The 27,043-nt window shown below is 40.5% G+C and overlaps 2 protein-coding genes across 2 annotated transcripts in view; one reads left to right on the top strand and one right to left on the bottom strand.

The window, feature by feature from the left end:
• Positions 1-15,948, top strand: part of LOC117496167 (zinc finger protein GLIS1) — a 72,452-nt gene extending 56,504 nt beyond the window's left edge. Inside the window, exons 6-10 of the mRNA XM_034147881.1 lie at positions 1,749-1,887; positions 5,689-5,860; positions 13,443-13,573; positions 15,227-15,382; positions 15,467-15,948. Of these exons, the coding sequence (XP_034003772.1) occupies positions 1,749-1,887; positions 5,689-5,860; positions 13,443-13,573; positions 15,227-15,382; positions 15,467-15,603 (735 nt within the window). The 3' untranslated portion in view covers positions 15,604-15,948. The remainder of the gene's footprint in view (positions 1-1,748; positions 1,888-5,688; positions 5,861-13,442; positions 13,574-15,226; positions 15,383-15,466) is intronic.
• An 82-nt stretch (positions 15,949-16,030) lies between these two features.
• LOC117495409 (elongation of very long chain fatty acids protein 4-like) lies at positions 16,031-25,786 on the bottom strand. The gene is made up of 8 exons (XM_034146649.1): positions 25,492-25,786; positions 25,339-25,396; positions 24,357-24,544; positions 24,020-24,100; positions 23,811-23,867; positions 23,612-23,726; positions 17,041-17,168; positions 16,031-16,949 (listed from the first exon to the last, which is right to left on the bottom strand). The coding sequence occupies exons 2-8, from the start codon at positions 25,394-25,396 to the stop codon at positions 16,779-16,781; spliced, it is 798 nt and encodes a 265-aa protein (XP_034002540.1). The 5' UTR covers positions 25,492-25,786; the 3' UTR covers positions 16,031-16,778.
• Between the last annotated feature and the right edge of the window lie 1,257 nt (positions 25,787-27,043).

Consider the following 27,043-nt stretch of genomic DNA (forward strand, 5'->3'; position numbering starts at 1 on the left):
AACACAATATGTCCTCTTTAAGTTTTACTCGGCCTTAAAGTAATTTATTTCATTTAAGCGTTTATTTGGCAGGGACAATGCACAGTGATGAACACATAAAACATAAAAAATGTGTCAAGCGTAACAGTGCCAGATTCCCTCACATAAAACATTTAAGAAGTTTACATTTTACAAACATAGCAAAAACAAAATACATGATATGCAAAAAGTGCAAAAGAGCAAGAGCAGCATACACAAGTATTTATGACATGGCAGTACAATATAGCAGCAACGACATGTAAAGTGCAAGAGAAGATACAAGAGCGACCTAAAGTGCAAGAGGAGATACCCCTGTGTTAAAGTGCATTTAGCGGGGATTGCACGTCTGTTTGTTTCTCAACCATTCTTTGAGTTGACCTTTAAAACTATTGAGAGTGGGACAATCCCGTATCTCAGTTGGGAGGCTATTCCACAATGAGCTGCCTTTTAATGGAGAGTACATTTTGTCCAAAAGTGGTCCGTCTACATTGGTGGGTGCTCTGAGTGGCAGGTGGGTGCCATTAGCCACTAGCTGCTCCCCCATGTCACCTCTTATCAGGACAGAAACAGTGCTTATCCAGCTCTATATTGGAAGATGACTCACCCTCTGCACACAGTATCAAAGCTTAGTCCTTTGGGCCGGAGGTTAACATGGAAAAGTTTAGCAGTGTGACACAGATGCTAGGGTAGCAATGCCTATTTATTTGTTTATTAACTCCCTGGATTGATCATGTTTGTACTAGTGGTGTTTAAATTATTTTAGATGTGACGAGGTGACAGGGGATCCTTTTTCAGAGATATGTCTGTTGTCTGTGTTGTTTTAGAATGTGTATCAAAATGGATCCCTTTTCTTCAAACCAAATCTACCAAATAAATAACCCCAACCTGATGATTAGCCGGGTTTTGTTAATGCAAAGATGGCGACTCACATTGAGCTTCGCAACATCATTTCAGAAACCAACGGGCGACGTCACAGCGCCTACATTCATATTTTACACAGTCTAAGATCCACTTCTTCTTTTCTCCATAAAACATGATTTGATATTGGAGCCAAAGCAGTAGCCATTGAGTCCTTTAGTAGATTGGTTTAAAACCTCTTTCTTTCTACATACTTACCGGCCCCTGTGTTGAATTTACAGGTTCTTTGAAGGTGGGTCTCCTGAGTAAAGGGAACATGTGGTTGTTGGTACAGTGCTGGTGTGTACCTCAGCAACTGTAATGTTTTATTACAGAGGAATCCACTGATGTATAATACAGAGGTCAGCTGTTACGCTGATTTATAAGGCAGATGTCTCATTTCTTCAACTGACACAAGTTAGGTTACGGTTTCTTCTGTGTGGCGTGTGATCGGCTCTCCAGCTGCAATGTGTCTTCGGTTGCCCCACATTACTGTTGGCAGGGAGAGAAACAGAAGCAATCTTGTATTGGCTCTGAGTTGGTACATTGATCACTTAACCACAAAGACCAAGGCCAAAGCATGACTCAAAAAGCAGCATAACTTCTCCTCTGGGCGCCCCTGACTGACAATGTAATATGTTACTGTTTCAAATCAACAATACAATCATGTTATTTCATTTAAAATAAAACAGAAAAACACACCCAGCCAAAAATAGAGAATAACTGTTTTGTTCTTTGGTTGTGTAATCTTCCAAACCAGATGGAGTTCTGTATAAATGACTCACCATTTCTTGTAAACATTTTCTGTTTTTTCTCCCGTTTGTGATTGACAGCTGCGGCCCTGTCCTCACCTGGAGCAGGACGTCCTGAGTGACTGTCTGTCCATGCAGCACCTCCACAGCTCCACCTCCTCGCAGCATCTCTACAACAAAGATGGCCGTTCTCCCGGACTGGGCCAAGACATCTTCACAGGTGCACACAGGAAGCTGCTCCGTAATCAAACACCTTGAATACATAACCACCCCCTTATGAAGGCATTAAGTAATTTAATACTTAGTCAGCAGCAACAACTCAGGTCTCTAGTGTCTCTCTGCGGTCCTTCCTTGTGTTTTTTTCCCTCTTACTTCTTTATTGGCAAGACATTTACAACAATTAAATACTAACAGTAGTAAAGAAGTTGTTTTATTTTCTCTCAATTGCTATGCCTTATTATAGAGATGAAGTACAATGTAACTCAGAGAGGTTTTGTATCTTAGTTTTTGTTCAAGCACTTTTCAAAACCCTGTTGATTTCTGAAATTTCCCAAAACATGTCCGAAGTTTCTCCAACACATTTCACGTCTTTGTAACTGCTTACTTTTCCTCTGGTTGAAGTAAAGAAACACACAAGATTTTTCATGGGGAATATTTCTTAGTTGCCGTTAAGAAAGCTATCATTACTTTTGCTGCCAATTACTTAAATCCCTGGTAATATTGAGTTGGTCTATGTTAGCAATTGTAATGCTTTCTTTCTGTCATTTAAAGCATTTATTGTTATAATGTAGGTGCAGGCACTTAATACAAACTCTATTGTCTTGTAACATATTCAAATCGATACATTTTCAATATGAACTATGCTAAAATGTAAGCTAATTAGGGCATAAACACCTCTATCCTTTGCTTTTTGGCTTGAATACAACATGTCATATAATACCGGCAGTAGCACAATCCTTGTCTCAAAATATCGATGGCCAAGGGATTTTCTTCCAAACTAAAAACTAAGCCAGCAGACGAGGTCTGAGCGCCAGATATCCCAACACCTGGCAAAGCAATCAGCGAGTCATTGGTGGTCATCAGCAGCCATGTCAACATTCCTGCAGATGTATTATGGTAATTTTGTGCTCAGGCAGTCAAAACCGTACTTACCGCACCTTTATTCAAACATAAACACACTATAATTCATCTATAATTGCCTATACACATTTTATATCAACATTTTAGCTGTTGGACTCCCCTTGGTTATTTTAGTTCAGAAGTAACAACCTGGCACTTTTGTTTGCTTGGTTTGTAATTCATAACCATATCATGTTAACCTGTCATCCTGTCATGCAAAGGCTGCAAAAACCATTACAACCCGCCACAAACGGAAACTTTTATTCGTCACATGTGGCCGCTTAAACATCCATTTTTCTAATTGATGAATTTGACCGTGACAACGTGTCAACACAACTCCGGAGTGGGAACAAGAGAGAGAGATAAATAGATTTTAACTATCTTAAAGACAAGACAGAGTCCCTCAGTTCACATCTGTCCTTTTTTCTGCCTGTATCCCATCCACGCTCCCCGTTACTCTCTGTTATTGTTGCTGGAACTCAACACTATGTTGACGACTGTGAACGCTCAACTTCTCCTTGAATGTCCACTGGACCTCTGCATCTTGGCTTTTTTCCCCTCTGCCTCCCTCTGTTTCTGAGTGGATGTTGCTTACTCCCTTGTTTAAAATGCTTTAAACCCCCGAGGACTTTGCTCGTGCGTCGATGCCAAAGCGTTCAGGGATGCGGTGTTATTCAAGGCCAGCAAAGATGTTGCAGGTTGGCATTCAGGATCTCCATTTTCATGAGTTCCCCCTTTGTTTCAGGGCCAATATGATGCATGGAAGAGGTTGGGCAAGGTGGGCAGCCATCTCATCATTAACACTTGTGGAGCAGAAAATGAGTCATGCTTCCAGTCAGAGTTAAACTTGTTTTCCTGTTATAAGTCTGCTCTTGTTCACATGGCTGCAGCAGGACTTACGAGAAGCCCCTCTCTGTTTTATGGAGCATAATTAGAGTTCCCTGATTAACCAGAGGAAGGACTTATCAAAGTTTTAGTGCAGATGTTTACATGCTCCTGCTATTATGCTGAATGGCTTACATCCCTCTCCATATCCCTCTAACTCAGGACTTTCTTCCTGAGTTTGACGAGAAGCATTTCAGAATCCAACATCTTCAAAAACATAATCCTCTATAACCCATAAAGAGTGCCATCACATCTTCTCACTCCTCTCCCACCAGAAGGAACCAGCGATGAAATTGAGGCAATCACAGCCATTATTTGTCGACTGTTTTGCCGGTCTGATAGCAGATGTTGGGGCTAAAGGGGAAAACATTTAAGGACTGTGATTGATGATTTGGGGGTAATGAATCAAGCTTGTAACCATTTCAGAGTGCTGTCAGATCAGGCCCCAGCATGCTTCCACTCGAGAACAGCTGCGCCTGGAAACGGTAAAACCAGGAGCGCCGATCTTTTCCCCTCCTTTCATCTCCTCCTGTCTTCCCCTCTCGTCACTGGTTAACTGCCCCAACAGTCAGCGGGTGGATCCTGGGAAAGAAATCATACGTTAAACGGAGCGGAAGATGGCAAGAGTAGATTTATTGTGCTGGTGGAATAAGTGAAGATCCAGTGTAACTTCTCCCAACTTAAAGACTTGGATTCTAGTTCTGTATTTCACTGCGAATTGTCACAGGTCTCTCTCTGGAGCAGCATTTTGCGATTAAACAAGAGGAAACTTTTTGTTGACAGATGTGTGAAAGTGCAGCTGCAAAAACTGCCAGACAAAAGCAGAATGTGGTAACAAATTGTCACACTTTACAATACAGCACATAAGTACGATGACTGGCAGGAGCAAATGCGCTACAACGGCCCAAAACACTTCCATTAGGAGAAACACGCTGCACTTTAAAAAACAATGCATATACAAAAACCCATGCAAATGTGTTATCCCCGAACATCGAAAAGCGCTCCTGTCCCAGCTGTGAGCATCACTTTTTAGTGTCGCCGTTTCCGTTGTGTTTTGAGCTTCTTGCAGCGATTTGTTTATTAGTAAACGTTGCGCATGTTTCGTCAAGTTGGTGTTTTGGCACATTTGTCTTTTTTTGAACTTGCTCCGAATGTAAAGGTTTTAGGCTGTTAATATGCATTTGCATCTGTCCACCATACATAAGTCGAAATACTAGCTGCCCCCCAAATGAAAATATAAATACTTATCACTGGAAAATGTATCTTTTGGATTTTGGCTGTTGGTCAGACAAAACAAAACATTTTAATTCAGCACCTCTGGCTTAGGGAACTTTGGTAGAATTCTTCCCTAGGAACAAAAAGCTATCATTCATCTGTTATAATAAATATTATTAGTTGCAGCCCCTGGTTTCCATTGTTTCTGAACAGGAAAAACGAATCTGTGTTTAATAGGAGTGCACAGCTTGAAACAGTAGAAAAGTTGGCGACATGCAGCCAGCTTCAGTAGAAAATGGTGCCCCCCACAGACCGCTGTCCATAACATATTCATCAAATATCAGTCAGCAAATCCAACTGTTCTGTTCATTATTTTCTTAGTATTTATGTAAAAATAAAATGATACAGATACAGTGTAATGTACATTCAAACATACACACGCAGAATACTACAGATATATGGATAGTCATGTACTCGCACAACCATGAGGGCGTACAATAACCCTATTTACCCTCTTTAAATACCCTACGGTTCAAAGTCACCGCTCAAACACATGTAACATTTTAGTTTTATTATTGTGTCATAAGCACAAACAGCTGAAAGGACAAACAAGGCCAACCCCATGGCAGTACAATCAATGTACCCTAAATTACAAACAGGGCAAACACAGAACATTTAAGGTTGTCAAAACAAAAATTCCATTGCCATGAAATGTCTTTTAATTTGCTCAAAGCAAAGATGGAGAGCAGAGGCCTTGGGTTTATTTGACACATTTACTGAATTAGCTTTGTTTGTCTTTCAGGCCTGTACGCCGGCTCCAGCACCCCCCACCACAGCGCCTCAGTGGAGCTCCTCCCCCCCAACCCCTCCTCCGTCCCCCCCGCTGACCTCCCCTCCAGACAGCACCGCCTGGACCGGGACCTCGGCAGCCCCCACCACCTGTCCCCGCTGGCAGCCATGGACCCCAGAGACGGGTGAGTCTTCTGTCTGTGGACGTGTTACATGGATGCACCCTGGTGTTTCCTGAATTAAAAATCAGTCATGTCACGTTAAGACAAATGAACACTGCCCGGACATTTTGGAGTGAAGAGTCTTAAAGGTCCCCTATTATACTGTTTTTCATCAATATATTATAGGTCTCAGATATATACAAACATGTCTCTGAAGTGTTTAGCTCGAAACACCAAACAGATCATTGCAGCATCCCATAATCCCCTCTGTTTCAGCCCTGTTTCAAAAGTGCTGATTCTCTGTCTGTTACTTTAGATGAAAATAAGGAGCCCCTCCCCACGCCCCTCTGAGAGTTATTTGGTTAAAAAGAACACAATGGTGCTCTAGGAGGACATTCAGGTGATAAGGTGGGGGGGGGGGGGGGGGTTACCTTGGTTGGTGATTGGCTAATGGTTACACAAGCCAACAAATCGTTATGACATCATAAAGTGGCAAAAATCTGATCAGCTCATTTTCAGACAGGTTTTTATATAAATGGATCAGGACAAAAAGTGAGAGAATCTTTTTTCCTGAAACTTTCAGAATCTCTTTACACAGAGGGGACACATGTTGATGTAGAAGAGACATGACCAAGTGGATTTTGCATAATAGGTGACCTTTAAAGAGATTATAATGGTCGAATCATCCAATTAATTGCTTCTTGCAGCAGAAAAAACAACTTTTCAACCCTTTTTTTTATCATAAAGTTATTCACCTGGCACATTTTATACATTGTCTTTCATTTAAACACAAAAAAAAAAATATCATGACTAAAGCTTCTTCTGATTGGCAGCTGCTGTAGTCACGTGATATCAAACTTTTCTAGCAGAAGTTATCAAAAACATTCAATGGAGCAACACCTTCGCTTAGAAAAAGCCCCCAAAAAAGGTTTCATTACAAATGGTAGTACTTTAGGGGCTTGGAATCGGACGATCGCCGGCTGAAGTCCCTGAAAACGGAAGCGCAAAGTGTGGACTGGTGTTTTTTAAAGGTGCCAGGTCACTTCTTGGGCAGTGCTAAGGTGCCCTAGAGTCACGCATTTTACTCAGGACATGTGATAATTGAATGATGAATCAATTTGAATGATCCATTCCAATTACTATTACCATTTATATTTTCACACATTAACATAAGTGTCCTTATAAACACACACAAGTCAGTTGACCTTTCTTCCTCCATTACTCACGCTGATGGTTTCATGATCCTCACACTGATTTTGACCCGCTGTGTTTCCATTGTTTTCCACCTATTTATCATCCTGGATCAAGGCAGATCCGCAGGGCAAACCCTCTTAGATCATATTAGGTTAAGCCCCTCGTTTTACTGGAAACAAACTCAACTCCACGACCCCTGAGACATCCCTCGTGGGGAGAGGGGGTGTGCTGGTCACCTCCAGGTCGCTGTGACACATCACGAGCTCTACTTCTGGCACTGGATGAGGTGTTCGTAAGGTCCCCCATCTCCCCTGGATACGACAGCATCAGCACTATGACCAAACCACTTGGCCGTACATGATTCACACTTTAATAGGCGGGAACTGTGAAAAGATCATCTGTTTTATCCTCAAATGACATAAATCAACACATCAGCAGAAAACATTACCAAACAATAGAAATTGTACTAATTTAGTGGTAATCATGTTTAACAGACATTATTTGTTGAGTGATTATACGATAAATACAAGCAATGAACTGCATTTAAGTTTGCCATCTTAGATTATACATCCGTCAGATATTTGTGAAAATAAGTTCAAGTGGGGATACTTTTTAAAGGAAGATAATTGAATATGATTTATTAAGTTGGACAGGATTGCTAAATCGTTGGCAAAGAAGAAAATAAGTTCTGTTTTAGATTTCTTTCCAATTTATAAAAAAAAAAAATTTACTGTAAAAAGAATACAGGAATAGATGCACTTTAATATACTTACAGAAGGTGTGTGTGTGTGTGTGTGTGTGTGTGTGTGTGTGTGTGTGTGTGTGTGGGTGTGTGTGTGTGTGTGTGTGTGTTGTGTGTGTGTGTGTGTGTGTGTGTGTGTGTTGTGTGATGTGTGGTGTGTGTGTGTGTGTGTGGTGTGTGTGTGTGTGTGTGTGTGTGTGTGTGTGTGTGTGTGTGTGTGTGTGTGTGTGTGTGTGTGTGTGTGTGTGTGTGTGTGTGTGTGTGTGTGTGTGTGTGGTGTGTGTGGTGTGTGTGTGTGTGTTGTGTGTGTGTGTGTGTGTGTGTGTGTGTGTGTGTGTGTGTGTGTGTGTGTGTGTGTGTTGTATAAGAGGCACAGCATGTTTCCTATTAGTGCGGATGATTTCCTCCGGGAGCCGAGTTACAGAGTCTAAGTGTCGTCAGGAGACACAGTGTGTACTGTACTAAACAATGTGCTAAAAACCAGGGAGGTAAAAAAGGATAACAAATATTTTACAGTTTAATAACATTGAGAAAGAATGGATGAAATCAGGCATCATAAACCCATGTGTTACAAAAGTTATCGTGTTACATAAACACGCTTTCTTTTAACTCGGTGGGCCCGGTGTCTGTGTGTGTATATACACTTTTATGGGAGTGTATACAGCATAGACGTATGACAGAATGAGGTTTGATGGCTCTCTTACTCTAAATGCATTTGCACTTGTGTGTGTGAGTGAGAGGAGTTTACATATAGTAATCCAGGAAACACACATGACTGCATGTGATTGGGGTGTGAGGCACAGCAGACTGCTCCACTTCCAGCACAAACACAGCAGAGAGACGCGTAGAAACCGCCTCGATGTAAACGTCCGAGCGCCGCTCAGAGACGCCAGGTCGGCCTGGAAGCATCTGGAAGGTGATGTGTTGTTTCAAGCCTTAAAAGCAGGAGGAACGCTGGTGAAATTACCTCGTGGTTTCACTGCCTCTTTCTCTGCGGCATGCACAATTACCAGCGTGAGGAGAGAAATGGAAAGTGAAAAGGACCTGAGCAGTGGATGCTGTAACAGCGGTCACACAGGCAGGGTGACATTATTGGATGTGAGATGTAATTCGGTTCCTTCAGGTGCTTGATCAGGAACATCTGAACTCTGTGTGTGTGTGTGTGTGTGAGAGAGAATGTGAGTGGTTAGCAGTGAGAATCCCCTTTTTTTTCCATTATGTAACTTAAGTGCCTATTATGCCATATAAGTAATCTTCCGTGTTTCTTCCCAACCTTAAGCTCCTACATACTTGTGACGTGATGACAATGCATTAAAGTTGCAGCAATTTCCAAATTTACAGATTTCATCAAATCAAGATGTTTGACCTGAAAGCAGTCATAAATGCACACACACACACACACACACACACACACACACACACACACACACACACACACACACACACACACACACACTGGAGTGCCATATCTGTTCATCACACAGTACGAGCAGCCGGGCATGAAACGTCGACTCACATTTGCCTGAAGATGGAGCATTTGATTTACATGTTTAAAGCCTTGAGTATACAGGCTCCTGCCAAAGTCAATATCAGTGCAGCACTTGTTTTTCCCAAACGGTTTAGCAGGACATTAAACATTTTGACAAAATTATCAAACCAACCCGCCTCTAGTGTGGCAGCCTCTGACCTCATAGCTAAATGTGTTTACTCTGGCTCAAATGGGCCATTTAGACTCCTTTTACTTTGTAAATACCAGTGTCATTTTTCTGGAGCTAATATTAAAATATGCCAGTTTAAATACATTTGGCAATCGGCATGGCACGAGTGAGAGTTAGAGTGTGTGTGTGTGTGTGTAGGGCCTCTCTGATAGAGATGGCTGTTGGACCATGGCGACTCATGCACAGAGAGATGGGTGGTAAATGTTGTCATTCACTGCCTCAGCCATATGTGGTTATATAATTGCAGAGGGGAGAGTCTACAGGCTCTACCTGCATATTGATATTAGAGCCCCTCTGCAAATATTAGTCTGAGGTGGTTTGATACCTCAGCAGTGATTGACACAGGCTAATTGAATTAGAGTGGCGGCAGAGACGGCACAGAGCTACATTAAGACGCTCTGAAGGGGGACGTTCACGGCTCGTAACTTTACACTGTCTGTCCTCCAGCCATTATCATTGGACGGTGATCCAGAAAACCCGTGTCAATCTCACAGCCCAAACAAAAACATTTTTGAGGTAGACGCTCATGGCATTATGTGGTCAGTCACTCAGTCTGCTCTGTAGTTAATGTGTAGTCATCAATTAGCCCGTTTACACAAACTCATGACAAAGATTCAGATGATTTACTGTGAAATTCCCACAAGATGACGGTGATTAAGACTGGATTGTTTGTGTTTAGGGCAGTTCTCTTTCTGGGACTAACAGGGCCCCCCAAAAATATCCTGTGCTGTCCACACTGGGGCCTGCAGGGCTGGCTTAGCATTAGCTTAGCTTTAGCCAGGATGCTGCAGTCTGTCTCGCTAACCAGAACCAGAAGTGTTCCCACCGATATGCGCCAAAGAAGCCCCCGTCATCTATCAGAGGGGCTTAATGATCCGAGAGATGAGAGGCGAGGCAGAGGGTGTTTGTGGGGAACGTAGTCTGTGGAGGCCAGAGTCTGATCCCTGCTCCCTGGTGGGATAGTTAGCCTCAGGTGAAGGAAGATGAACGAGGAGCAGGGCAGAACTGCTCATGAATCTTCCTGTTTCTTTCCATCCCATCATGCCTCAGAGGGCAGCTCCTCTGTCACACAAGAGAGCATCAACTTGAAGAAAGATTTCTGGACAATGGTTGCAGTCGACGTCCAAGTCATTTTGTCTGAACTTGCGTGGCTTCAGGGAAAAAAACAATCCAGGTTTCAAAGTATTTGTTATCCTCTTTCTGTTGCTTCTTTTTCTTCAAGCAATAAAGGTCCCATCCATCTGTTATAGAAGACAGGACACAAGGGTATTACTATTTGACATATCTGTCCACACCCTCCCTAACCTCCAAACCTTTTAAATATTTATTAAATGAAGTCCATCTATCTGATACCCTCACCTTAAAATCCCCTCCATCTGTACCTTGGAAAAGGTCAGCGGTCGAATCACTCTCTCATTGCAGTAAGACAGGAGAGTTGGGCTGGCTGGAGAAAGCGGAGAAGTGCTGGATGCTCAGTGAAGATGAATATCAGGGAGAGATTAATGTAGCAAATGAAAGATTCCCCTCATTCCTCGAGCCTGAGTTGCTAGCAGGCTAATACTTGCGAGAGCAGGGCCGGGGGGCAGCTGGCAGTGATTAGCTTATGATTCACTTTAGTTGCACATAGAGGCAGCTTGTAAAAATATGAACAGTATAACTGTTTCCTGAGTTTGTGCTGACAGCAGCTCCCGGGGGAATTCTGCACTCTGCAGGAACACATGGCCACGCACTGGGCCGGTGCCAACCCATGGATTAGCTACGCTCGCTAACAGCTAGCTTCTCCGCAGCTCGACTAACAAGGTGCCACACACACTTCCTCAGTTCTGTGGAGATGGACAAGGAGGTCAAGTGCAGTCCATATACGGCTAAGCACTTACATTTGATACCCAGATGAACATGTTAATGAGTAGAAGGCAGTGAAGACCTTCAATGCAGGACCTTTGTGTTACTCTGCTGTTTCTCCCAAAGGCATAAAGCCTGTCATCTAAATACTGAATTCTTAATCGTGCGAAATGTGTGATTTGGAAAGTCTCCCCCTTGTTGGTAGGAATCATTTAGATATTTCAAATACAAGCATTAGCACAATATAAAACATGACTGTTAAAATGTACATACTTTTACATGAGTTGTAAAAAAAATATTGGCTGCAAAGTATACCTTTGTAAAGTCTTTATAGAGTGGTGTAGGAATGAGCCCTAAAACCCGGAAATTAATACGCTTTTTACCACTTCCTGTCCTCTTGTTCCGAAGTCAATGTTTTTTATTGAGCGTTTTTTGTTGAATGCCTGAAGTAAGGGTTCACACAAGCTTAACGTTCACGTTTTGTTCTATGACATCAAATAGGTCAGTAAATACCCCACTTGTGAATGTCGCAGCTTCTTGCACTTTGACCTTGGTTACCTTTTCCCTTTATAAACCACTCTCCACTGAATGATCTCCACAGAGCCACTGCCAGCTCCTGAGTGCCGGGTGGGACGCCCCTCATTCGGAGCAGTAGGTCATATATTGGGCTCCACTCAGGCCAGCAGAGAGCCGTCAGCTGGGGGCTCCACCACCTCCAGAAACACTCCGTCATCACCTTCATATAGCGCTTACTGCAAACCATATGCCTCCACAGCAGCGCGGCGCGTAGTAACACAGCAGCAGTTCATGTGTTGGCATTCCTGATGTGCTGTCATGAGAGGGTAGTAAGTAGCTGTTGAATATTTGGGGAGGTGATTGACCTGCTTAGTTTTTAAAGGCAGGTCTGTTGGCCGTCAGTCTTGAGTATGAACCAAAGTTATGTTTAGATTAGCTAATATCAAAAGTGCTACATTAAGTCATTACATTTCACAGTAAACATTGAAGTGTCTGAACAGAAACAAGACATGGTTTTTGCTGCTCCTGGGTAACCTATTCACCATCATCTCAAAAAGGCAATACGCACATTCAATATCTAGCCTGGCTCTGTACGAAGGTAACAAAATCCTGTTTTCATTTTTGCATGGTTCAAATAAACATTAATTCTGTGTTGATTAATAAGCTTATGCTGCTTTTTTAAATAATAAACCTTATGTTAATTGTATACATTTCATGATAGATGAAACATCTAACATGCAGGACTTGGTTCCAGATGCTGCAAAAAGTAGATTTTGAATCTGCACGTTCAAATTGAATCTCAAATTGTGTTTAAAGATTGTTGGATCAAATGAAACACATACATAAAAAGGCATGAACAAACCTTTATTTGTAACACTCTGATGTGGAAACCCCCGCTGTCCAAAAAGTCACAAACATGTCATCTTAGTATTTATTTTTCTCAACAGTCATGAATCTAAACACCATTGTGCTTTCGTGTGTGTGTGTGTGTGTGTGTGTGTGTGTGTGTGTGTGTGTGTGTGTGTGTGTGTGTGTGTGTGTGTGTGTGTGTGTGTGTGTGTGTGTGTGTGTGTGTGTGTGTGTGTGATGTGTGTGTGTGTGTGTGTGTGTGTGTGTTGTGTGTGTGTGTGTGTGTGTGTGTGTGTGTGTGTGTGTGTGTGTGTGTGTGTGTGTGTGTGTGTGTGTGTGTGTGTGTGTGTGTGTGTGTGTGTGTGTGTGTGTGTGTGTGTGTGTGTGGGGGGGGGGTGTGTGGGGTTACATTTGAGTGCATCCTCTGCTGTTTGTTGACTTAAGATCATAATATGTGGTATGTGGACGATTACATGTGGGGAGCTGGAGTTTCCACAGCCTGGGATGTCTCTTCTACTTCTACTTCTTAAACTTCTACTAATTCTACTTCTGATTCTTCTTTTCGTTCTCACCCTTTTTCTTCTTCTCCTTCTTCTTGTCTGATGATGTGGTCAGCGGGCCGACATGTAGCTCCTGCGTTGATTGGGACGTCACCAGTTTGCAGCATTTTATACAGAAATGATTGAGACTGTCGAGAAAGGATTGGATGTCTTAATATATCCCTCCCTCTCTGTGTGTCCTGCAGGGTGTCGGGTCCCCTCCTGTCTCCAGGGATGAAGGCAACAGGGACGCCTCCTCCTCCTCTGGAGAAACAGCACCTCCACCCTCACCACAAGCCCTACTCTCACTATCACCACCATCAGCCTGCCAACGACGGTGAGACTGAGACATCTGTCTGAAAGGAACCTGTTTCAGGAAATATGTTTTGGCTTCAATGCAAAATTATTCACTGCCGTTTCAATTTAATATCCTGAAATGTTCCCCTGTAACATGTAGCTGGAGTACCGCTCTTATATAACTTCCTCAGTGTCAGATCACTTGGATATACATGAGAACACCCCTGTGTCCTTTTTCAAACACTTGCTGAAGCCACATGAAAGTCCTGAGGAGAGGAAGTTGTCTCTCGCTGCTCCGTCTGAGTGTTTTCAGGACAGAGGGAGATTACAGTCGTAGAGACAGAGTGGGGGAAACCACACGCCGGAAGCCTTTCCCCCGAGCTGAATTAGCCAACAAAACGCTGGCTCATGTCTTCAGCTGTCTCTCAGCGCCCCAACATGGCCGGCTCAGCTGTCACTCCAGAGCCTTTTTCCTAATGCCTTAAACACTGTTTTCCCTGTAAAGATCTACACATGGACGTCTCTGAAACCACGCTGCGGTCACAGAGTTGCGTAAAAGCGCTCCAGGCAGAGCTGCCTCCCCATTATGGAGCCTCCTGCGGTCCTCTCGGAGACGATGGGGACTTATGGGCTGGCGCTGCGAGCAGGAGCACAAATATAGCATTGTCATAATTTGAGATCAACGTTTAGTTTCATCCAGATGGAGCGGATGCTGACTGATTATAGAAAGCATCGCCCGCTGGTGGCAGTCCGTCAGGTCTGAGTCCTGTTTCACTCCCAGGGTCCCTGTGGAGGCTTTAAATGGCTCAAATGTAGTTTTTGATATTCAAGGTCTGAAAATGTCTGGAATTGTAGGAAGTCAAAATAGTTAATATTTGTTATGACCTCAAGCGCTATACTATATATATTATTTTCTTATACATTACTATTACTATTTATAAAAATATATTTTTCAACACATTAAATTATATATTATAAGACATTCTATAACAGTTTTCATAGTAATAAGATTTTGAAACATAATATTCTCTTATTATTATTAATAGTATTATTATTACAGTTTTTTTACTGTTAATGTTTTTTATTACTTATTTATGCTTTTATTATGACTTACTATACTATCACATTTGATCACATTGACATACTATGACTTTGTATATGACATGTATTATGACTTTGTTAGATGCACTATACTTTGGTTTTAATGACTTTTAATATTTTTGAGACATTTATGGGACACGCTGTCTTTTTTTTCAAGGCGTAGCCGCTTCATGAATTTATGACAATTTTGAGACGTACTTCATTAAGACTTTTTAAAAGACAGAATATTTGATTATTCAACATTTTAATGGAATTTCTTATGCCATACATAACAACTTTAAATGTATTTTATAATCATGCTCTTATGAAGGCAACTAGGTCGACTTGTTAGCATGTTTAATTGACTTGGCCACAATAAGTTGTTGGAATTGAGATTTGTCTTGAATATCTGTGTTTTTACCACCTGAGTGCGTTTAGGTATTCATTGCTAATATATTATACTATGACTTATCTATGTTATACTTTACTTTGCTTTTTTGAAGTCATCTTTTGACTTGTTTTTGGTTGCATTCTTATGACTTTGATAACATTCTTGTGACAGAAAGTGAGGTTTTTAATGCCATACTATAATGTGCCACATCTCATTTCCTAGAATACCAGGGCAGCTTTCAGAGCTGCTTCCATTTCGGGGACTCGTACAGGATGGAGCAGACGGTCGGAGGCGTCCACGTCCCCGCAGACTCTCAAAACTACAACTCCCATCAGCACAACGGCTTCCACATGAGCACTAGCAACACCGGCACTGCAGGTCAGGACAATTTACCCTTCACCCTACCATAAAGATCGCCTGAATACTTTTCATACAAATGTTAAACTAATCTCCTTTCTTCAGGCTTCAACCTGACCCAGGAGCTCCAGGGCGGCGCAGGATGTCAGTTCTCCTCCAGCCCCGAGGAAAACATTTTCTTCCAGGTGGGAAACTTCGACCGCAGCCTGAACCACATGTCCTCCGTCTACTCAGAGACTTAGAGCAACACTGGAGCAGAAACGATTCACTCCGCAGTCCTTCGTCCTCACAGCTGGATCCCTCTTCTCTACTTCCCGTTTCCTCTTTTTTTTAAACATACTAAGATATGGTATCACTCTGAATATCTAAACAATGTATACCTTGATCTATCCTACGCTGCAGATGGATGTGTAACCAGCAGGATGTCATTAACTTCTCACCTGAAGTCACATGATTAAATGATGAAAAATGGTTTCCCTTCCTTTATGATTTGTGACCCTTTAAACAAGGATGTCACAGGTTGCATATTCCTTCCAGTTGTGACGAGTTTAACCAAACCATAGTTTCCTAAGTGAATCATTTTAGCATGACAGATTCTCCAGTAATTCATATATTTTACAAAACAAAGATCTTGCTCTTCCAATGTATGAATGACACAAGTCGAAGAAGTAACACAGAACTGTCCTTTTATTAGCAAAGTCAAAGAAGCTTAAAAATCAAGATGTAAAAAACGTAATATGTGCCCTTCAGTCGATTAAAGATCAAAAATGCTTTATTTCTTAAATCACATCTAGAACTCATGTACACAAGCAGGTTTTTCAGCGTAATTATATTAACTTCGAACACAAAGCAACTGAAGGAAGCGTCCTCTCCCTCCTCTTCATGTGTTTTCTCTCTAATCTACATCCTTCAGACTGAAGTGTACATTAGAATATATATAAATGTTGCCGTGTTTTAAGCAGTGGAAAAAAAACTTGTTTGCATTTCTGTATTTTGTCGTTAAGTGTTTTGCTTTTTTTGATTTATCTCTGCAGGAGGGTTTGAACTCATTACATCTGCAATAATGCAGAAGAAACCCCACCTACTTTTATTATATGTATAAAATGTACAGTTTGTTTACAGCAATCATTTGAATGTTTGTCATTTCTCAATTTAAGGAATAAATAATTGAATGATCACGTGACATTTATCTTTTTTTTTAACATATAATTGACAATATCAAAAACAAAAATCTCAAACCACATTTAGTTGTACACGTCTGGTAAATATACAATGTTCAAGTCTGTCCTTTGATAACGAGCACCATGACAAAAACACTCAGACTGTGGGCGTGTTGTTCCCTCTAGTGGACGCTAGTGAGTACTGCAGGCAGGAAAACATCCCTCAAGCTGACGCTCTCATGAAGCCTCAGTGTGTCTTACACTTCTTTCTGCTTCCTTTTGTTATGATAGCTCTGATAATAGAAATTAAGGAAGAGGATCATGAGGGAGACGCAGTAGACGAATACCAACGCGTTCATCGAGTCGGGGAAGTCGCAGTCTGCAAACAGGTTGTAGCCCGAGTGCAGGAGGAACAGCACAAACTGCACCTGTAAGTGGGGTAAAGTTCAGATCGGATTACCTCACAAACATATCGTCAGAGCAGTCACATTCCTCTCATTCAGATCAGAGATTACTCACGAGCTGCAGAGACGTCAGGTATCTCTTCCACCACAGGTACTTCTGCATGTGAGGGCCGATGGCAGCCAGGCCGTAGTAAGAGTACATCACCACGTGGACGAAGGTGTTCAGCAGGCCGATGAAGAACGCTGCGGGGAATAAAAACATGTAGAGAAAGGAAAGCTTAAGTCGGGGAATCCCAAACAGAGAGGCCTGGAGGTATAACAGTTAAAAGGACAACAGGAAGTCAACACATCCTCTGCTGCAGACTGAAGACCAGTGTTGGAAGAACTCAAATCCTTTACTAAAAGTGGCCCTGTTGTGATTTTTGGGGGTTTCCCCTCCCCTGTATAGGATGCATGTAAATGGTCTGCAAAGGCTAAAATCCAGAAGTTCCCTCAAGAGTGAGTTTCTCTCCCACTTCCACCTGCCTTAAACTCTTCCATTGGACTCTTTTTTTTAACTTCAGGAACATAGTGACATCAATTATCAACACTCGCACATCTATTGGCTAGCACTCCAACACATTGTACGTGATAGAGGTTGACCAATCACAACAGAGCTGGTCAGCTAACCAATCAGAGCAGACTGGGCTCTGGTTCTGGTCAAGAGCTTTTTGAACATTAAAGCATGGAGACATGTCACAGTAGAGATGCTAAATACAAATATGAACCTAAACATGAGTATAATATGGCCCCTTTAACATACCTGCATGTTTCTTGCCGTTTGTATTTTTATGGTTACTTTGGAAAAAAGCGTCGGCTTAATAAAATGTAAGTGTCATTTTTTGCAAAGAACATGATCAGGTTTTTGTTTATTCCCAGGTGGTTGGTAAAAGGTAAAGGCAACCATTAGAACATCTGTTGAAGGATTACATGTTGCCACTTATAATAACTCTAAATAGTCGTTCCTTATTTATTTCGTTTTTTTATAAGATCACACTGAAATTGCAAGTAATCCAACATTTGTCTTATTAATTCTAAGGACATGTCTGACTGTGTTTTATGATGGTACATGTACTGTAAGTGAGTTTGAAAAGATGTGTATCTAGAAAAGCTGTGCCCTGAAATAAAGGATTGGGAAACACATGTATAAGATCTGTGAGTGAATTAAGAATCTCCCGGCACAAGTTTTAACATGTGAGGAAACAGTGTTATGTTGCACCTTTCTTTCTACCAAAGGTTGCCAAGATCTTTTGTTAGAGTTACATTTAGCTCAAGAGTATACTTCAGTCCCATTGTTATAAACACACTATAACTAACTTGTTAATGAGACACATCTGTGCAAGGGATCAGATAGCATTTGAACACTGGGATGGATGGAACATAAATTATCTTAAAAAGGAACTAGAGAAATAACTTTGTTCCTTTATATTCATAACAAAAGGTATTTTTTGTGTCAGTCTCTTTTTGTTAATTTCCATTTTAAACAATATTATAAACGCATTAAAATTCTATTTTAAATCATCCATTATGAATTGGCCTCAGGAGGCTTTACAATGTACACATCATGGACACCCTCAGACCCTCGCAGTGGAACCTCCTTCCACACCACAAAAGAAACACACCTCTCCCTCCTTCCGTCTTAAGCTCCTGGATTAAACCTGAATGACTGATTTCTTTGGAAATAAGGAATAATTATATATGCATCAGCATTCCTTATTGAAGTGTAAAGCTGAGGGCGTTCCCGTCGACAAAACCCATAGTTTGAGGTGTATTACTATTGTTGGTAGTAATTTGATTTTTCACAAATCCCATAAAAAGACCAGAATCATGTCTATATATGTCTGTTAGATTGCATGTATATAGTTTCTAGATAACTTATGAATTCAACATAGAGTAACTGTGGTTTTTGGCCTTTGTTTCTCAATCATGAGTGGAAAATGTATTTGTTGGTGACTATTTTTCAGTTTTTAAAATATAATATAATGTCTATGTAGGTCAAAGTTCCTCAGTAACAGTAATCTTGTTCATTTTAATAATGAGTACCCCGCACAACCCTCAGAATATTTTGCCAATTTCTATTCAAAGCTACCTCTTATTTATTTATTTATCTGCACAGCTCTCCACTTTTAATTATATTTGTTGTCATATTTTTACTGTACTTAATATTTGGTATTTACATGTTACGATACGATACGATATACTTTATTGTCCCCGTTAGGAAATGTGTTCTGGACTCTGTCTTGCAGTTCCGCATACATGTACATATACAAACATAGTAGACATTAAGAGACATACACATATCATCAGTCATACACTGTTTGAACAAACACAATACACAGACGCACATAATGACAATGGCGACCTATTGCACAACCCTCATGGCCAACATTTAAAAAGTACATTTCATTTCATTTCATGTGAATGTTAAGAAGCTTAATGGACATAGGTAGGAATGAGTGCTTATAGTGGTTCAGCCTGCTCTTGGGAACCCTGAATCTTCTACCAGAAGGTAGGAGCTGGAATTCTGGGTGGAGTATGTGGGTGGGATCAGACACCATGTTTTTTGCCTGTCTGATAATGGACTGCTCGTATATGTTTTGGAGAGATGGGTCTTTTTTTAACCCCCATCATTTTCATAGCAGTCTGTACCATGCGAGCGATCTGTGACTTTGACTGCACTGTCAAGTTACCGTACCAGGCAGTGATACCATACCTCATGATGCTCTCCAACACTGCATGATAGAACAGTAACATGAACCTCTGGTCGACTCCGAAAGCCCGGAGTCGACGCGGAAAGTACAACCGCTGTTGAAGTCTAGAGCACAGACCTTGAACATGCACCTTCCAGCTGAGTGTATTATCTAGATGGACACCAAGGTACTTATAGGAGCTGACCTGAGTTATGGGTTCATTGTGGATAACCACCGGCCTGAGGTCACCCATTGCCTTTGGGTCCCACACCATCTCCTCAGTCTTCTTCACATTCAGCACTAGATGGTTAAAATCACACCACTGCACACATCTCTCTATTTCAGAGTGATAAGCCGATGAACTGCTGCCTTTGTGCATTAAGCCAAGGATGGCTGTATCACCTGAGAATTTGATGATATAATTCTCCGGGTGGATTCTCGTACAGTCGTTTGTGTACAGTGTGAAGAGGACCGGGGAGCTCACACAACCCTGGGGGGCTCCTGTACTGATGGTCCGGGGCTCTGAGAGGGCATTGTTGACCCTGACGTGCTGACTGCGATTGGTTACAAACGAAAAATACCATTTCAAGATAAAAGGATTTATACTGATCAGTTTTTGAAGCAAGATGTGAGGCTGCAGTGTGTTAAATGTTGTGAACATATTCTCTTTATCTTTACAATATTCTTTAATTGTACTACTTGTTGCTGCTTTCTACAACGTATTCCTCTCTCCGTGTCCATGCAGACACTTTTTGAACTGATGGCTATTGTAAGAGATGTAAGAAACGTTTTCTTACATCTCTTACACCACAGCAAATTCTTAGTATGTGTAAACCTACTTGGCAATAAACCTGTTTCTGATTCTGGGATGAGTTTCCAACAATTTCTAGTACAACAGCGTAGAACAAAGAATTTAAATACTCTGAGTAAGAGCCCAGCCTCGTGTTGGCTAACCCTGTAGAACAGATAACAAAGGAATGTGAAGGTGAAGTCATAGTTCGGTATGTCACAGTCATAACATATGACGTGCAAACTCATCAAAAAAAAAGGTCACAATTTAGTAGGTCACAAAAAGTTCTAAAAAAATAATAATGGTGTAGTATATTGAAAAAAACCTTAAAAAAATGATAAAGAATAAATAAATATTACATTAAAAAGTCAGTGTGTAAAAAAACATTCGTATATAAGTGACAGTAAAGTTCAGCATGAATAATTTATTATCTTAGAACAGCAAACACCCTTGAAATGTTTAAAAGCAAACTAAAAACCTATCTTTTTTAATATGGCTTTTCATTTGGGTTAACCTTCAATTCTCTCTAGTATCACTGTCCATGTTTTACTGTATTCTTTCTGTTTTGCTTTGATTTTTAAATTGTTTTATTTTAACATATTATCACTGTAGATGTTTTATCTTGTTGTGTATTCATGTTAATATTATTTTAATATTGTTGTTATGTTTTCTGTAAAGCACTTTGGGCTGCTTTGTGCATGAAAGGTGCTATACAAATACAGTTTATTATTATTATTACTATTATTATAAAAATTCCGGTGCATCGGAAAAGGTCATTGTATAAACTGTATATATTTTTTTCATATAAAACGTAATACTAAAGTATGCCATAGAAAAGGCATATTTAAAAATGTAATAGTATAGTGTGTCACAAATGTAATTAATTCTTAAAAAGTTATGAATCTATAATATAAAAAAATATATTCAAAAGCCTTTGTTTAGTAGGTCATAAAAATGTAATATCACTCACCACCTTCAAAGCCCTAAACAACCTGGCCCCTCCCTAACTCTCTGACCTCATCCATCTCAGATGCAAACACCCTAAAGACCCCAGGACTAAGCTCTGGACCTGGGGTGCATCCTCCCTCTGGAACCCCCTCCTGATACACATCAGACCATCAACCACCCTATCATCCTCCAAACAAGCCCTCAAAAACACACTTCTTCAAACTGGATTTTTCTTCTGAACCACCCCTCGGAAGTATTTCATTCAAAATGATAAAAAAGTCACAGTATTGTTTGTTGTTAAAAAAAAAAATCATAGTATATACAGAAGTACTGATTTTACTGTAGTATGTCGGGGGGAAAAAAGTCATAATAAATAGTATTTAATAAAAAATATAATTAAAAATGTCACAGTATAGTTAGTATGTAGTAAAAGATCATAGTATACCATATTTAATAAAAACACATAGGTAAATTGTCACAGTATGTTACGCAGTGAAAATGTCAAAGTATAGGATATAGATTTTCAATATGGTCCGTCAGTTTTAGTTGGAGCCATCTCAGCTGTTTAGTCTCATGCAGGCAGACGGCCCGGGGCTTCACAGTCTCTCAGCTGGGTCTTAGTTTGACCCTGAGAGTGGATTTGGCCTGAAACCGTCTCTCCAGAGGACAACAGGACAGAGCTGACATACTGTCAGAGGGCATGGAGTCCATCTTATCAGGAGGATCACTGCCTGCTAGGGGCGGAGCTTATTCCATCTAATATATATTTAAATAAGTTCCCAATTTGGGATAAATAAAGTATATATCTATCTATCTAGGAGGCGTGTGGCACAGTGGACTAGTGCGTTGGTGTTCGGATCAGGGGAGCACAGGTTCAAACCCCACTGCAGTCAGCATGTCGTTGTGTCCCTGGGCAAGACACTTCACCCCAAATTGCTCCTGTGGGGATTGCCCACAGTATTGAGTATGTAAGTCGCTTTGGATAAAAGCGTCGAACAAGTGACATGTACAGTAATCTAATGTAACTATCAATCTGTCTATCTAGTATTAAATACATATGTGTCACAAGTCATTCATTTTAAAAGTAACAGTTGAGAATAAAAAGTAATAGTATTTAATACAAAAATATATAATAAAAAAAAAGTCACAGTACGCATGTAGTAAAAAAAAAAAAAAATCATAGTATATACTGTAGTAGTAAATTAAAAGAATTTTTTTTTAAAAGGTCTCGGTATAGTAAGTAATAAAAAAGTCATAGTTTAGTATCTAGTAAAATAGTCATATTTTGTAGCATTTAATAAAAAGGTAATTAAATAAGTCACAGTATAAATATATAATTAAAAAGGTCACAGTATAGTATGTAGCAAAAAGTCATAATATATAGTCATTCATAAAAATATGATTTAAAAAAAGTCACAGAGTAGTATGTAGTAAAAAAAGAAAGTGATAGTATCGCCGTTCATAAAAAATATAATAAAAAAGTATCTATCAGGTGATTAAATGTAGATATTAACCGGACAGCGGTACAGTCATCTTCACTTGATGTGAGCGTGGGACTATTTGAAGTGCAGCGGCTCTGAGGCCCCCCCCCCGAACGCCTGGGAGTGACCGCTGCAGGGAGAGGGAGGAGCGCCTCCTTTGTTTTAGGCCGGTGTTTACATTCCTCAAGAGCGGAAATTCAAAAAATGCACAGAAATGACTAAAACAAGTACTCGTAGTGAAGCAGGTCAAGAAAGAGCCATAGTATATTAGCTCAAAATGGTCATTGAAAAGTAATTTAAAAATGCCATAGTATGTCACAACACATGTCCTTTAACACAGGGTGACAAAACTACATGTGCCTCGAGGAAGCCAGTCTGGAAGAACAAGACACAAAGTGACGACGGGAAACAGCTCAGAGGCCCCCGGGGGCCGGAGATTAAAGGAGACACTGAACAATACAGACCTGGCAGAACCTGACCTTCATGTAACACGTTTTCAGACATTTTAACACATTTTTAGACCTTGAATAGCAACATTTAAAGTGTTGTTTCGGCACATATTAGGTACTGTTTTAAGGCTAATGGTTGTTAAAGGATAATTTCTTGTTGGTTTTGGTCTTTTTGTGGCTTTTTTTGATGGTAAGTAACATATAGAATATCACCAGATCTATCCACATCCACAAGGTCAAGTGTTTTGTAAATGTCATTGACAGTAAATGAATAAAAAAGTTGACTTACATTGTCCTCCAGCCACAAACTTGATTCCCGCCCACCAGTTGAACATCAGGGGTCCGTGGTGGAAAGTGTGGAGGAACGTCAGCTGCCGGTTCTTCTTCCTCAGGATGAAGAAGAGCTGCTCAAAGATGGAGAATTTGAGTCATTTCAATTCTTTATTTTACTTATGATACAATACAAAATATGTGATTTAAATACGCACCGTGTCACTGAGCTCTATGACCTTTGAGAAGAAGAACCACCAGCAGGCTTTGGCCATCTGGAGGAAGGAAACAACAGAAATAGGTGAGTTTAACTAATTATTCACACTGTAGTAGATTATCTTACTATAAATGACGTTTAGATTGTGAAAGATTAAATGTGTGTGTACACATTAAAATGAGTGAATGTGTGTATTAGAACCTTCCTTACCCTCACTGCCAGCGGGCTGTTGCTGTAATCTACCGGCTGACAGAGGTAGCTGTAGTTCGAGAGCCAGGATGTGACCAGGAACTGGGAAATATTCATAACATGAAATGACATTAAACACCACAGAGATCACCAGATATATTATATAACAGACATTTCCACTATTTCCATGATCACTGTGCTCATGAGTGATCTGGTTTATCCATACAATAACTTCACATTAAACACTAGCAAGATCACCATTTATATCAAAGAACAGACATTTATTTTCCATGATCTCTTTCCTCATGAGTGACCTGGTTTATTTTCTAAAACAGTACACAAAGCGGGTCAAACACACCTCATAGAACATGTATCCTGACAGGCCGACCATGGAGAAGTTGTAGACAATGAGGATGCCTTTGAGGTCGAGGGGCTCTCTGTGTTTCATCAGACGAGGGCCGGCCCACACCACACACAGGTACAGCAGGAAGATGATGGCCACGGGGACCGGGGAGTAGACCAGCAGCCACGCATCCGTACGCTTATCTGGAACATGGTAAATGGACGTCCATTTTTACAGTGCTTTTACAGTCTTTACAGTCTTTACAGTCTTTACAACCCCGCTAATCGCTTTCCCTTAAACAACCCATTCATTCAGAGGCAGAGGCTGCTATACAAGGTGCCACCTGCTCAGGTAGACAAGTATTCACACATATTGACCACTATTTCAAATACATATATCACAGGATACACCTCTAGCAAGAGTTACAGAACTATTATTGAGGTTTCAAGAGTTGCCTTATAAATTTGACCAAATTCCAGTACTGATTTTTACGTAATCTCCACAGGAAGTCTGTCTTTCTCAACTCAGATGACAAATTGTGTGTATGGTCATGTTAACCAAGTCAAAATATCATGATATACAATACTACTGGACACATGTCTGATTATAGTTACAAGTTGTGAGAGCTGCATTGATTTATTTTCGTTTCTACAGGAAATGACAATTCTTCTTCCAGGTCAGCTCAGATGACCTGTGTGTGTGTGTGTGTTTTAGTGAATGAACCAAAATCTCATAAAGAAAACTGGAAACGTAAAAATACAAAAAGGCAGTTTTTGGTCTTGGTGGCTAACCGTGTGACAAGCCACAAAGCAGTCATTGTGAGGACAAACAGGGAAACACATTTGCAGCTCCAAACTCCCACACACACACACACACACACACACACACACACACACACACAGAGAGAGACAGACACACACACACACACACAATGAACACAGGCTTGTTGTTTTTACTGAACTGTAGTCTTTATGTGGGAAACGATATCACTACATACCTCCATGTTCCACCATCTTCTGGTGAACAGACAGGACGCTTTGCCACGCAGAGGCCATCTAGACTCCAAAATAAAGTAAATCATTACAAAACATTTCAAAAACACCCCAATCTGAAGCATTTAAACACACATCCACTCACTGAGGATACACACCTTGCAACGGGGCGTTAAACCGGCGGAATGGAGGGACCACCTGATGTCACTTTATGGAGGATAAGAGTCGGCAAACTTCAGCTCCAGGCGCAGCAGCTGATCCAGATGTCTTCCTGCTCTCAATGAATGGAGAGAGTTTGAGCGAGCTGCGGCCCCAGAAGCACGCGGAGAGTCCGAACTGATCCGACAGAAACTCGCAGCACACGCCTAGCTCCAAATGCAAGAGAGTGGAAAAAAGTACGGAGCCGATTTGAATCACTTCCTGATTGTCTCCGCTTCGGCTTTTTTTTTCTTTTTTTTCTTTTACGAGTTCATTCTGTTGTTATGGATGTCACACAGCAGGGGGCGCTGTTTCCCGCAGAACACTGACCCACTTTCCGTTTGGGGATTCACTTTGCATTTGTTGCAAAACACCCTCTTGTCCACCAGACTGAATAAACAACTGTTTCGACTGCAACTTGGCCATTAAAAAAAAGTATAATAATAAAATAAAAAATTAAATAAAAAACACAAATTATAATGATAGTTAGAATAATTATAAAAAATAACTATTATTATTATTATTATTATTATTATTGTCATAATAGTGAATTAGAAAAAGTCAAAGTATGCACTTAAGAAATATATTTGTAAGTAGTACCAGTATAGTATGCAGTAAAAAAAAAACCTCTTGTGTACTATACTAAAAACCGAACTGTTTCGACTGCACCTTGGCCAATAAATAATAATAATACAAAATGCAACAAAAAGATTATAATAACAAAACATCTCACCTCTGTACATAGATCATAGAAAGTTGTGTCTCTTTTGAAGCCAACGCATTAGCACATACTATGGTTTTATTAATTGAAACTGAAGTACCTGCAGGATCCCTGCTGTTCTGAGATTGTATCTCCATGTTTGGGTGCTCTTATTGTATGTCACTTGTAGTGTTAAAAGAGATTAGACACACAGGTACTTCTTCAATCAGATTTATGATATATAAAATAGGAATCAATCAACTACATCGACTACTAATAACTCTAATTACATCTACTACTGCCTTTCAAATGATCTAAAACTCAATCAGTGCATTCAGGAGTGAGTTTCCATTGCAGAAAAAGGAGCTGCGTGTCTTTGTGCTAACTTCAACGTGTTTGGCAAACGCATAAAAACAAATACGGCAAAACTTCTGAATGGAAATGAAATGTCCTCTCCGAGTGTTACATCTAAAATCACGCAACTGAAATGTATAAAATAATCTCACAATGCAATCTTGTTATAGCTGTGGAAAAAAAAGCTCTTTGCATTTCTGTATTTTGTTGTTTAGGAGGAATCTCTTTTCTGGTTGGAACTCCTCAACTCTGCAATAATGTGAAGAATCCAGCCTACTGCATTATACTTTGTACGGTTATTTACAGCAGTCATTTCAAAGTTTGTCATTGCTCAATATAAAGACACATTTAAAAGTGATCACATGACCTTTGTGGACATATTTCAGCTCGATCATCTGATCTACTTCCTCAATCAACACGCAGCAGTTATTGCAGAGTTTGTTAATCTTTGACCAGGA

The sequence above is a fragment of the Trematomus bernacchii genome, unplaced genomic scaffold, assembly GCF_902827165.1.
Source record: "Trematomus bernacchii unplaced genomic scaffold, fTreBer1.1, whole genome shotgun sequence".
Taxonomy (NCBI): domain Eukaryota; kingdom Metazoa; phylum Chordata; class Actinopteri; order Perciformes; family Nototheniidae; genus Trematomus; species Trematomus bernacchii.